Consider the following 13,638-nt stretch of genomic DNA (forward strand, 5'->3'; position numbering starts at 1 on the left):
GGCTCACTTGCACGCTCTACCCTTCCCCCCTACCTTGCATCCACTTAGGAACCTTGCTGTAACCACAGAAAGTCCAAATCCTGTCCCTACATCTACCCCCCTCACCTCCATCCAGGGACATGAACAGACCTTCCAGGTGAGGCAGAGTCAGGATGTGGTTGTAATGGAAGATTTAAACCGTGTTTTTTAATTTTGCAGCCTTTCCTTCTGCAGGGCTGAGAACCTGCTTGTTTTTTAGAATCAGCAGACATAAGCTAAATTCTACCAAGGGGCCAGAGATCCAGTTATCTGATAAAAAAGAGATCTGTGTACCAAGAACATTTAATCTTCCCGCTTGTTTTGGTCACAGACTGTCAGAGGCCTAGCCTTGATGCAAAATAAACCATTGTATTCAAAGTGATAAGCTGAAAATTATGTTATTCGATAGAAGACTAGGGATGCTAGCTTGCTCGCTTATCTTTCTTATTGTGCTGGGAATAGGTGCTTAGGTAAACAGTTTTTGGGTAATATAAGCCATGGTCCCGCTGCTGAAGTTTGAGACTCTCCAAGAGGTGGCAACATCTCTCAGCAAGAAGAAGAACTTCTCGAGTCCAGCTAACGTCCCGGTCGAGGGAGGTGGAGAAGCTGCTACCGGCGCCCTGACAACCAACTACAAGTGTGCGGTCGTTGCCTCGCTTCGGCAGTTGGGACCAGTCCAGGCGTTGATAAGTATAGTTGGGAAGGGCTTGCATATTGTAATTTGAAATCAGCTTTTGAATTTATTATAAACATTTGTATAACTGAACTGTTCTCGGTGTGTGTGTCTATTTTCTTTCAGTAGCTCAAACATTATGACCAATCTAAAATGAACAAAGTGAGAGGTACAAGTTTACCCAAGACAGTGGCCTAATGTAAACTTGAGAAAAAGCACATCATATTCCTCCTGGGCAGCTTTAAACCTAATAGCATGAGCATTGATTTCTCTAATTTTAGGTAACCCACAACCCGTTCTAATTCCAATGTTTCATTTTCTTCATTACCTACTCCTATACTTATTATTTTCTCTCTGTTTTCTCCCCTCCCCTTCCAAATGGTTTGTCCCTCTACCTGTCTCTCCATCTCCCACACCTTCTGTCTTGAACTCTATGACCATTGGGCCACTCCTCAGCTTCTCTCCCCTTTGATATGTGTAATATATAATGAGGTTTTTGACTTGAAATGTTGACTGACTATTTCTGCCCATGGACTCTGTTTGCCTGCTGACTCCCTCCAGCACCTCTTTATCTGCTCCAAAAGAACTATTATGTTTATTCATGAGGCAGAGTGATGCAGATAGTAGAACTGATGCTTCACAGCTGCAGTGACCCAGGTTCAATCCTGAATTCAGGCGCTGTCTGCATAGAATATGTGTTCTATATCACATTACATCAGTTGTTTAAAAACTCGCAAAACCCAAACTGAATATGAGTGAGTGGGTTGTTTGTGTTTAAGCATCACCTAGTAATGATTTCAGCTGCAGTTTCTAGCACTTTGTCGATGTTCAAAGAAAAATACATCGCATAATGTTGGACATATGCCAATTCAGTTACTGTACTGGAACAGCTTAGCCTGTAAGTGTGACTGTTTGAAGTGGTTTGGTTAATGCACCTACGATGTCCTTCGTCCATTTCACATCTTCCAGGCATTTTCTGATGTTACATGGATTGGGTCAAATTGGATGGCTTCCATTATGGTGAGGATGTCAGATGGGATCCAGGACAGATCGTCCACTTGTCACCTTCTGCCTAAACATGTTTGTGAATTTTACAACCTTTTGTTCCACAGACACATGCAGGGAGGGCCCCACTGTAACTGAGGGTGTGAATATTCTTGGAACTGTCTCCTCTCTTTTCACATTTAAATCCTTACTAGCATGAGTGACTAAATATTGAATTCAGAGCTTTGTCCCCATATATATCTATGGCATGGTATTCGTGTTTAGTATGCATGCTGACCTGTGCTCTAGCTTCACTAAGTGGTCACCGCATTGTTCTTTGTGCCCTGCCGATGTTTTAAAACTGCAAAACTAATGTGATGCATAAGCAAGCTCTATACAGGCAGACAGCAGGTTTGGATTAAACCCAAATTGCTGGAGCTGTGAGGGTACAGCTTTACCAGCTGTGCCACAGTGCCATCAAGTGTAAACAAAATAGTTATTTTGCTCTCTGTTTTTAATCGACCCAATAATTTGCTGCACCATAGATGATCTGCAATCATCATTGCGCCAGGGTCTTTTAGGAAATGTGGTACAGATACAGATTTACTAGTCGACAGCATCGAGTCCACGCTGCTGAAGATCCAGCTGCGCTGGGTGGGTCACGTCTCCAGAATGGAGGACCATCGCCTTCCCAAGATCGTGTTATATGGCGAGCTCTCCACTGGCCACCGTGACAGAGGTGCACCAAAGTAAAGGTACAAGGACTGCCTAAAGAAATCTCTTGGTGCCTGCCACATTGACCACCGCCAGTGGGCTGATATTGCCTCAAACCGTGCATCTTGGCGCCTCACAGTTTGGCGGGCAGCAACCTCCTTTGAAGAAGACCGCAGAGCCCACCTCACTGACAAAAGGCAAAGGAGGAAAACCCAACACCCAACCCCAACCCACCAATTTTCCCCTGCAGCCGCTGCAACCGTGTCTGCCTGTCCCGCATCGGACTGGTCAGCCACAAACGAGCCTGCAGCTGACGTGGACTTTTACCCCCTCCATAAATCTTCGTCCGCGAAGCCAAGCCAAAAAAGAAGAAGAAGTATGCATTTCTGCTGTGGCTGTGATCCATTGAATGCCTCTCTTCCAGCAGCCTGTTCTATCCCGAGTCAAATACAGGTTTCACAATTGAACTGCCTCAACACAATGGAGTGTGCCTGTAATATGCTTCTTATCAGAACTTTCTGCTGGTCATTTCTACCAATTTCTAGGCCTACAGTCATGGAAAGATGTATCTGCTGCAGAAAGATTGGTGAGGATTAAGTCAAATAGTTTAATGTTATCTTGGTGTTGATACTATTATAAAATTAGGTGCAATTAGATATTTATATGAGCCATTAGAAACTGTAAACTTTTTTCTGATTATACTATTTACCTTTAGGTACACTAGGCCATGCTCCTTATGGTACATCATCTGGGGAAGCCAACGTAGATATCTATCCAAAGTCTACATTGACTGTTATATGTAACACAATTATAGGCCTGGATTATTGACTGGCAGTCTGAGGATCCTGCTGGCTGGCAGGATTATGCATCTCAGTGGAGAACTTAAGAAACCATTGAAAGTGAGGGGCAAGCATCCAACTATTCTGAACAGAAGGGCTCTCATCGATATATATTTGGCATCTCAAATTTACAGTGAACTGGTGTGTGTTTCCTGGCTCCAATTACACTAGGCAATGAAGATTTTGCTTCCTGAATACTTTTGGGTGTATTATATGAATTTTGGGCTGCTGATCATGGAAATCACTGTTACATTTTTCTATCAGGTAACATTTTTGATTTTTTTTCTGATTTCCTGTCATATTTTAAGTTTACTTCATGCATACAAAAGTGCAACATGTCATTTCTGCATTCACACTTGGACTTCTTCCCTACTGATCATGCCCCTATCTTTTAGTTCATATTTGATAAGGTTTTAGTTAATTTATATAATTTAAATGTATTTTAAATACATTGGTTTTTTTAAATTGACTGTATTCGATATATTCATAAACTTCATAATATGAGCTTCAAATTCTTAGGTGTCAACATCTCCGTGGATCTGTTCTGGAGCCTTCATGTCGATGCAATCACAAAGAAGGCTCATCTGCGGCTATACTTCGTGAGGTGTTTGAGGAGATTCAGTTTGTCACCAAAGACCCTTGAAAACTTTTACATGGAGAGCATTCTGGCTGGTTGCATCACTATCTGGTACCGAGGTGCCAATGGTCAGGACAAGAAAAACTCCAGAGGATTGTTAACTTAGGCTGCAACATCACCGGCACTAGACCACTCCATCAAGGACATCTATATGAAAGCAGCCTCTATCCTCAAAGACCCCCACTCTTTTTATTTTTATTTATTTTTTTGTAAGGTAGTTTATATGAATGTTTCCACTGTGATGCTTCTGTAAAACAACAAATTTCATGACTTGTTCATAACAATAAATTCTGATTCTAATATATTCAGCCTTTTCAGACCATTCGTACAATTTGGATTCTCATGGTGAAGATAGAATAATAGGGAACCGCCTTCAGCTTGTCAGAAAGCAAACACTATCCTGAACTGTAGCAGTGCGGTTTGTTTCTTGCAAACTGTATTTTTTTATTCTATCAAACTGTTCAAGACTTTGGTTAAATCTATCAAGGTTCATTTTTGAAGTCTGCTCTAAGGGAATCTCATTCAACTTTTCCAATGAATCTAACATGGGATTGATTACTGTGGTATTTTCTTCTTTCTTTGGCTTGGCTTCGCGGACGAAGATTTATGGAGGGGGTAAAAAGTCCACGTCAGCTGCAGGCTCGTTTGTGGCTGACAAGTCCGATGCGGGACAGGCAGACACGGTTGCAGCGGCTGCAGGGGAAAATTGGTTGGTTGGGGTTGGGTGTTGGGTTTTTCCTCCTTTGCCTTTTGTCAGTGAGGTGGGCTCTGCGGTCTTCTTCAAAGGAGGTTGCTGCCCGCCAAACTGTGAGGCGCCAAGATGCACGGTTTGAGGCGATATCAGCCCACTGGCGGTGGTCAATGTGGCAGGCACCAAGAGATTTCTTTAGGCAGTCCTTGTACCTTTTCTTTGGTGCACCTCTGTCACGGTGGCCAGTGGAGAGCTCGCCATATAACACGATCTTGGGAAGGCGATTGTCCTCCATTCTGGAGACGTGACCCACCCAGCGCTGGTGGAAGCGTTCTAGGAGCCGTAGGTGATGCCGGTAGAGGACCCATGATTCGGAGCCGAACAGGAGTGTGGGTATGACAACGGCTCTGTATACGCTTATCTTTGTGAGGTTTTTCAGTTGGTTGTTTTTCCAGACTCTTTTGTGTAGTCTTCCAAAGGCGCTATACAGATATAATCACAACATTTAGATGGGTACTTGGAAAGGAAAGGAATAAAGTAGGATTAGTGGAGCTAGACATCATAATTGGGCATGGACAAGTTGGGCTGAAGAACCTGTTTCCTTCCTGCATGTCATCTCCACAAAAAAGTAATTAATCTTTACTCACATAATGTTATTAAATTTCTCCTTTAGTATGACTAATGTCTCAATATTTTTTATGAAACTTGCATTAATTGTTGAAAATGATAATCGAAGTGTGATCTGAAGAGTTACAGTGCTGTTTTGATACATCTCTCATGAACCAATCATCTTTTGCAACATTTGCTCTTGGAGCTTAAAGTCTACCCCATCAAATGATAGATCGTAAACAAAATCAGCAATTACAAGTGATTTTTGAATTTTTTTTCAATTTAAAAATTCACATTGAAAACAATTATGGACACATTCCACACCCCGATTCCTTTGTTTTCCTTCTCAGTGAAATTGGAAGAGTACCGCCCAAAAGATAAGGTAGCAACAAATGTTAACTTTGAATGAATATATGATTAGTACCACTGGTTTATAGGGAGAAAGATAGTGAGAGATGCAGCTCATTGCTCCAGACACCTAGGGTTATTCCTGACCTCGGGTGCCTCCTGTGTGAGTTTCCACTTTCTTCCTGTAACTGTGGGTTTCTGGCAGTCTCCAGTTTCATCTTAAAGACATGCAGGCTGCTAGGTTAATTGGATTGTGTAAGTTACCCCTCAAATTGCAGGTCACTGGTAAAATCTGAGGGGATTGATGAAAATGAGGAGAAAATTAACTGAGATTCATTCGCTTTGGTTGGGCGCATTTGGAATGTGTTGACAATGTGAGGATGAACAATGGACATCAAGAGAAGGAAGGAAAGTTAACAAAACTATTAACAAAACATGCTTTTTCAGTGTAGCTCTTTTAATTTTGTAGGACTTTCTAAGATGCTTCAAAGGAAAGTTATGAAGTACAATATTGGACAAGTCAGACATAACAAGATCCATGCTGACACATTTTTCATATGGTAAAAACACAATGCTGAAGAAACTCAGCAGGTCCAACAGTGCACTTCATATCTTTGGCTTGGCTTCGCGGACGAAGATTTATGGAGGGGGTAAAAAGTCCACGTCAGCTGCAGGCTCGTTTGTGGCTGACAAGTCCGATGCGGGACAGGCAGACACGATTGCAGCGGTTGCAGGGGAAAATTGGTTGGTTGGGGTTGGGTGTTGGGTTTTTCCTCCTTTGCCTTTTGACAGTGAGGTGGGCTCTGCGGTCTTCTTCAAAGGAGGTTGCTGCCCGCCAAACTGTGAGGCGCCAAGATGCACGGTTTGAGGCGTTATCAGCCCACTGGCGGTGGTCAATGTGGCAGGCACCAAGAGATTTCTTTAGGCAGTCCTTGTACCTTTTCTTTGGTGCACCTCTGTCACGGTGGCCAGTGGAGAGCTCGCCATATAACACGATCTTGGGAAGGCGATGGTCCTCCATTCTGGAGACGTGACCCATCCAGCGCAGCTGGATCTTCAGCAGCGTGGACTCGATGCTTCATCAAGGTATGACAAAATGTAGGCAGGCACCTGAATAAAGTGGTTTGGGGGGAGGAGCACAGTCTCACAGGCAGGAGGTAATAGCTGGATAAAGGAAGGAGGGCACAACAGAAAGTGGTGGTGGAGGGGGAGGGGAGGCTCTGTGAATGGAGAGAGAGGGAGATGAAGAGGTGGAGGAAAGAAGACATAAAAAATGGGAAGGGAGAGAGAATGAGGAGAAACAGGAGAGTAGATGTTAATGTCATCCAGTTGGAGAGTGCCCAGATGGAAAATTGTGTTGCTCCTCCAATTTACAGGTGGCCTAGGTTTGACAGTAATGAGGCCATGGACAGACATATCAGCAAGTGAATGGGAGGGGGGGGGAGAAATTGAAATAGTTGGTCACTGGGAGATCCCTGTCACTAGTGCAGAGAGAGTGAAGGTGCTCAGCGAAGCGATCTCCCAGTCTGCATCCAGTCTCTCTGATGTAGAGAAGGCCACAATGGGAGCACTGGATGCAATAGATGACTCCCATGGATACACAAGTGAAGTATTGCTTCACTTGAAAGGACTCTTTGAAGCCCTAAATGGTGGCATGTGAGGAGGTGTGGGCAAATGTGTGGTACTTCTTGTGGCTGCAGAGGAAGGTGCCAAGAGTGCGATTAATGGGAAGGGATGAGTGGACAAGGGAGTCACAGAGGTCCTTACAGAAGACAGAGAGGGGAGGAGAGGGAAAGATGTGTCTGGTGGTGGGATCATATTGGATGTGGAAGCTGGTAAGGTGGTAGGTGAGGGCAAGGAGAATCCTGTATTGGTGGTGTCTGTGGGTAGAGGGGACCAGGGCAGATGACCGAGAAATAGAGAAGATGTGGGTAAGGACTGAGCTGATAGTGGTGGAGAGGAAGCCATGTTTGTAGAAGAAAGAGGTCATTTTGGATGATCTGGACCGGAAGACATCATCTTGGAAACAGATATAGCAGAGACAGAGAAATTGAGAGAAAAGAATAGAATCCTTGCAGGGGACTGTGTGTGAAGAGGTGTAGTTGTGGGAGTTAGTGGGTTTGTAAAATATGTCTGTGGAAAGCTTGTTTCCTGAGATGGAGCCAGAGAGATCAAGAAAGTGGAGAGTGTCGCTGGAGATGGACCAATTGAATTAGTGGTCTGGGTGGAAGTTGGCAGCAAAGTTAATGAAGTTAACGAGCTTCTTCTGATAAGAACATAGAAATCTCATACTCTCAAAATTTTACCTTTCAAGTACCAAGCAAATCTTTGCCAGTAACAAACCTGTCTCAATCTACACATTATCCTCTGTAATCTCTGCCACCTCCAACATGATCCCAACATCAGACACATCTTCCCCTCACCTCCCCTCTTGGACTTTGTAAGAATCACTCCCTCTGTGACTCCCTTGTCCACTCATCCCTTGCCATGAATTGCACCCTTGCCGCACATGCCCATACTTCCTCCCTCACCACCATTTGGGGCCCCAAACCATCCTTTCAAGTGAAACAACAATTCACTTGGGTACCCACAGGAGTCATCTTCTGCATCCAGTGCTCCAATGCTGCCTTTTCTACATCGGAGAGACTAGATGCAGACTAGGAGATTGCTCACTGAGTCCCTTCCCTGTCTTCTTCAGTAACAACAATCTCCCAGTGACCAACCATTTCAGTTCTGTGCCCCCCACTCCCATGTTGATATATCTGTCTATGGCCTTACTACCCTGTACTGTCATATCAATACCATCCATAAATAGGAAGAGCAACACAGTTTTCCATCTTGGAACTCTCCAACCGGATTGCATTGACATCATTTCTTAGGTTTCAGCGAGCCTACTCTCTGTTCTTCCATTGCCTCTCACTTCTTTCCTCCAGCTCTCCACTCCCTTCCCCCATCCCCTGTTTGCTGGTGTGACTTCCTTTCCTTATCCTGACCTCCTTCTAGCGGGACTGCGCTCGTCCCCCGCCCCCAAACCATTTTGTTCCAGCGCCTATCTACATTTTGTCATTCCTTGATGAAGGGTTCAAGCCCAAAAAGTTGGTTATGTACCTTTATCTTTGCTCTGTAAAGTGCACTGTATGACCTGCGAATTTCTCCAGCATTGTGTTTTTACTTCAATCACAGTGTCTGTAGATTCTCGTGTTTTGCTCTTGAACAAAATATTGAAAAGTTACGATAAAGGATTAACTTAAGGGAAAGAAAGCTGGAGGACCTATAGTATCCGGAGTACATTGGGTGCTGAAGGCATGACTCACACCGGTGGAACATTTCAACATAATCCTGAGGCCAAATCAGAGTAGCACAGATATTGGCAGAGCTGAAGGAGATCACAGATATGACAGGAACAGGGCATGGCGGAAAGTGAACCAACTCAAAACTTGGGGAGTTCAGTGAACACATTTAGCGGGAATTGGTGGAAGGGCCAGAGGAAAGGGCAAACAGCAAGAGAAATAATGGAAACAAAAGTAGATCCGGAGAGAGTAAATGTCGGAAAATGAATTCAATGTGGAGAAAACAGAAACAATAGAAACAAAACAACGACAGTAAGATACTCAGGCAATTAAACAGAAATAGAAAGTGTGGGGCAGGCCTGGACTAAGGCCAACTGATGTCCTAAGCATAGCCCTCGACCATTTCATTGTATAAGACATTAAGACTCAGTAAGTTCTGAATGTGAAATAATAGATTAAACATTCAGTTTTATTCCAGACCAGACCCCACAACTATATTAGATATAACCTGTATATATATTTATATTTTTTCATTGATTGTGGGTTTGTGGGGCCCTAGTTCAGCTGGTTAATCTGGCACTGGAATAAACTCTGTGGTGCCCCCTTTCCTTTCATGCCCTAAGCATGTGTTTATTTTGCTTAATGGTTAATTCAGGCCTGTTGTGGGGAGAAGGAGGTATTAAAAGTAATAGAAAAATAAGGATGCAAAAGTGAGAGAGAGTGAGTGAATGAGAAAGAGAGCAAAAGAACATGTGACAGAGAGCCAAGGGAAATGTGGCCATTCAAGGGTTTTCCAAGATCATGCTCGCAGTATTCAGTCCAGTATTGAGATAATCCATCAACCGACTATAGACAGGTCAGTATTGGTTGAACATAATTTCAAGAGTACAATTGTCAAGGGAGTTGAGTGACCTACAGATATTACTTCATGGAATCTGTGGAACTGTTAATTGGGTTTGTGGGTTTGCGTGGGCTCTGTCTACCAAATGGTCAAAATGGCCTCTTCAATGGAGCCAACCCAAAGCTTAAAGATAGGGAAGAGTTGGTTGGTGAATTTATCATTATAGCTGTAGAGGTGGGTAGAGTTATCTGGGTTGAAGAAAGAGATTCTCCCTTCCTCGTAGTCCAGGTAAACCCCCACCTTATTCAGCTGGATGATGATTATGGATGATCCCAAGGTGCGGAGACCATGACCTGGTGACTTTATATTCCACAGCATTAATGTCCAGTAACCATCCCGTGGTAGCAGCCTGTTCCACCGGCCCGTGGCCAAGTGCTGCTTGGCCAGGCCCACGCTCCACACTGTGCCTGGACTCACAACCACTTCCCAGTACTTGCAACCTCCTGCAAATCCCTCTGCCCCCCACACCGTCCACGTATTAGAGTGCTTCTTCCTGGAGATGGGGTCACCCTCCAATGCTTTATCCCAGCAAATGCTGGTCAAATTCTTGGACACGGTGAATCGAGGGTCGGCTGTGTATTGGTCCAGCAGCACAGTTACTAAGACAAACAAAAGGGAAAATGAGTGTTATTCTCACCTCTGGCATCAGCTCATCCATCAACCTCAGTATCAAATGGTCCCAGTGACAGCAAAACCAGGAAATTTTTGGCCAGGTCTTCTGAATTAAAACATTTACAAATGCCATCCCTCAATAGATGAAGTCTAATTTGAAAAGTAACCCCCGTTTATTTCCTGTACACACTCCTCCATGCTCAGAAGAAGTGGCAATTTCAATGAAGAGAAATAATAACAAAATATTTTCATACCAAATTATTTTGGAATTACCTTCAATACATAAAGACATTTAAAAGAACAAGAAAATAGAAAGAAATTTGAGAAATTCAATCACTCGAAATATTCTTGTAATTAAATATCATTGTGGTGGAGCACATACTCGTGGCGAACCGGCCCCGCTTGTACCGCCGTGCTGTTGGGGCAGCCGCAATAAGACGGTGCTGTCGGGGGACCTTTGTGCCACGTGCTTTGAAGAGAGCGTGTGCCTTGGGCGAGCGTGATGAAATCACTGCCTACACGGGGGCGGAGCTCACGCTGCCCTTAAAGGGGCGTGTGTGGAGTTTGAAAAAAATGTTGTTGAAACCTTCAACGTGGTGGTTGCAAGTTTCATTTCGTGTAGCTGCCGCTACATTGGTGACCCCGATGGGGCCAGACAGTTTTATGGCCTTTTGCTATGGATTCCTCAGAGATCAACGCAGTCATGGTGAAACTGCCCCCCTTCTGGATACATTGCTCCTTGGTTCGGGGAGGTGGAAGCGCAGTTTCGCCTCCAACACATCTCATCAGATGCCACGAGATTCTACCATGTCATGAGCGAACTCGACGAAGAGACTGCGGCCTGGGTGGACGACCTCATCCACAACCCACTGGAGGAAGGTAAATTCCTTGCCCTCAAGAACCTCCTTCTCGGAACCTTCGGCCTCTCCCTGAAGCAGTGCGCCTCCAGACTCCTACACCTGGATGGGCTGGGAGACAGAACACCATCTGCCCTCATGGATGAGATGCTGGCGTTAGCAGAGGACCACAAACCCTGTTTCTTTTGCCAGCAAATTTTCCTCAAACAAATGCCTGAGGATATATAACTCCTGCTGGCAGATGAGGACTTCTCCGATTCACAACGAGTTGCAGCCCGCGCCGATGTCCTCTGGTGGACCAAGTGAGAAAACGAGGCCGTCCTCAGCCAGGTCACCCACCCAGGGCCCAGTCAGCCGCAAGCGGCCCCCAAGCACAAGCTGGAAGAACACCACCCCAATTGGTGTTTCTACCATCAACCCTGGGGCTCAAGCCCCCAAGTGCAGACAGCCCTGTAGGTTTCAAGGAAATGACTCGGCCAGCCGCTGTTAATGGCTGCAGCAGCTGGCAATGTGAACAGCCTCCTGCACATGACCGACAAGTCCACTGGCCAAGGTTCCTAGTAGACACCGGAGCTGAACTGAGCGTGCTCACCCCGTCCGCCCTTGAGACCCACACCCGCGCACGGGGCCCTACTCCATGGGTGGCCAACGGATCCTCCATTAGGACTTTTGGCACTCGCAGAGCACAGATCCAGATTGGAAAGGACAAGTTCTGCTCGAAGCTCGTGCTGGCCTCGCTGGGCACGGCACTGTTGGGGGTTAATTTCCTCTAAGCGCACGGCCTGTTAGTGGTTGGTTACTGCCTGCACCTTCCAGTCCGTACGCCTTGATTCCACAGACGCGTGCGAATACTCCTGTATTCTCAACGAGTTCCCCTCCATCCTGCAGCCGCAGTTCACTTCCGCCGTGCCCCAACATGGAGTCTGCCTCCACATCTCGACCCAGGGCTCCCCTCTCCATGTCAAAGCCAGGTGGTTGTTCCCCCCGAGAAGCTGCAAATGGCCAAGGAGGAATTCTCCTGACTGCAGGAACTAGCAATTGTCTGTAGATCAGATAGCCCCTCCACATGGTCCCCAAGACTTCCGGGGTTTGGCAGCCTTGCGGGGACTACCATCGCCTCAACAATGTGACCACACTGGACCGATAACCCATCCCGCTCATTCAGGACATTTTGGCCAACTTACATGGTGCCCATGTTTTCTCGAAGGTCAACCTGGTACCACCAAATTCCGGTCCACCCCGACGACATCGGCAAGACCGCAATCGTCATCCCGTTCGGCCTCTTCGAGTTCCTACGGATGCCTTTCAGCCTCAAAAACGCGGCTCAAACCTTCCAACGCCTGATGGATGCGATGGGCAGAGACTTGGACTTCGTGTTCATCTATCTTGGCGACATCCTCATCGCCAGTCGGGGCCACGACGAGCACAAAGTCCATCTCTGTGCACTGTTCACCTGCATGGCAGAGTTCGGCCTCACAGTCAATGTGGCCAAGTGCCAGCTCAGTAAGCAGTCCCTGGGCCATACCATCTCGGCGGCCGGAGCTGCCCCAGCACCAGAAAAGGTCGCAGCCATTCACCAGTTCCTGAGGTCCACCACCCTCAAGGGCCTACAGGAGTTCGTCCGCATGGTCAACTTTTATCACCTGTTCATCCTGGGGGTGGCTAGGGGTGGCTCGCATCATGCGACCATTGTTCGCACTGATCCCCGGAATGGGCAGAAGAGGCCAAGAGTGCTTTCACTACAACGAAAGACACCCTGGCAAGCGCCACTCTACTAGCCCACCCACGGCCAGATGCTCACACCGTACTCTCAGTGGATGCATCGGCTATGGCAATCGGGGGCGTCCTGGCGCAATGGATCAACAGCCAGTGGGGCCTGCTTGCCTTTTTCAGTAGGCACCTCCGCCACCCGGAACTAAAGTACAGTGCCTTCGACAGGGAACTCCTGGCTCTGTACCTGGCCATCAGACATTTCCAATATTTCCTGGAGGGCAGGCCATTCACTGTGTTCACCAACCACAAATCATTCACTCAGGCCCTCTCTATGGCAAAGGATTCCTGGTCGGTTCGCCAGGAGCGGCATCTATCCTATGTGTTGGAGTTCACCTCCGACATCTGACACCGAGCGGGTAAGAACAATGTCATGGCAGACACGCTTTCACGGCTCGCCATCCACAGCCTTACCCCTGGCCTGGACTATGACCAGCTAGCGCAGCCACAGAGGGAGGATGCGGAAACACAAGCCCTCTGCACCGACATTACAGGGCTCCAGCTACGGGACCTCAAATTGCCAGGCAGTCTCGACATGCTGCTCTGTGATGTTTCCACTGGCTCGCCATGCCCTGTAATTCTGCTGCACTGGAGGATTCAGGCTTTCAGCATGGTCCATGATTTGGTTAACCCCTCGGTCAAGACCTCAGTTCGTATGGTAGCGGAGCGTTTTGTGTGGCATGGCCTCAAGAAGC

At 46.4% G+C, this 13,638-nt stretch overlaps 1 protein-coding gene and 1 long non-coding RNA gene across 5 annotated transcripts in view; one reads left to right on the top strand and one right to left on the bottom strand.

Annotated features, from left to right (window-relative positions):
- LOC138764887 (uncharacterized) overlaps positions 1 to 13,638 on the top strand; it is a 117,773-nt gene that overhangs the window by 81,829 nt on the left and 22,306 nt on the right. The window lies entirely within an intron of this gene.
- Positions 1 to 13,638, bottom strand: part of LOC138764882 (zinc-binding protein A33-like) — a 48,672-nt gene that overhangs the window by 7,407 nt on the left and 27,627 nt on the right. For 2 of the 4 annotated variants that reach the window (XM_069941310.1, XM_069941308.1), the window contains one exon: positions 6,499 to 10,303. The exons of the other annotated variants lie outside the window; for them this stretch is intronic. In XM_069941310.1, the coding sequence (XP_069797411.1) occupies positions 9,783 to 10,303 (521 nt within the window). In that variant the 3' untranslated portion in view covers positions 6,499 to 9,782. Of the gene's footprint in view, positions 1 to 6,498; positions 10,304 to 13,638 lie in introns of those variants that run through there. 4 annotated transcript variants of the gene reach the window in all.

Source organism: Narcine bancroftii, chromosome 5 (assembly GCF_036971445.1).
Source record: "Narcine bancroftii isolate sNarBan1 chromosome 5, sNarBan1.hap1, whole genome shotgun sequence".
NCBI classification, from domain to species: Eukaryota; Metazoa; Chordata; class Chondrichthyes; order Torpediniformes; family Narcinidae; genus Narcine; species Narcine bancroftii.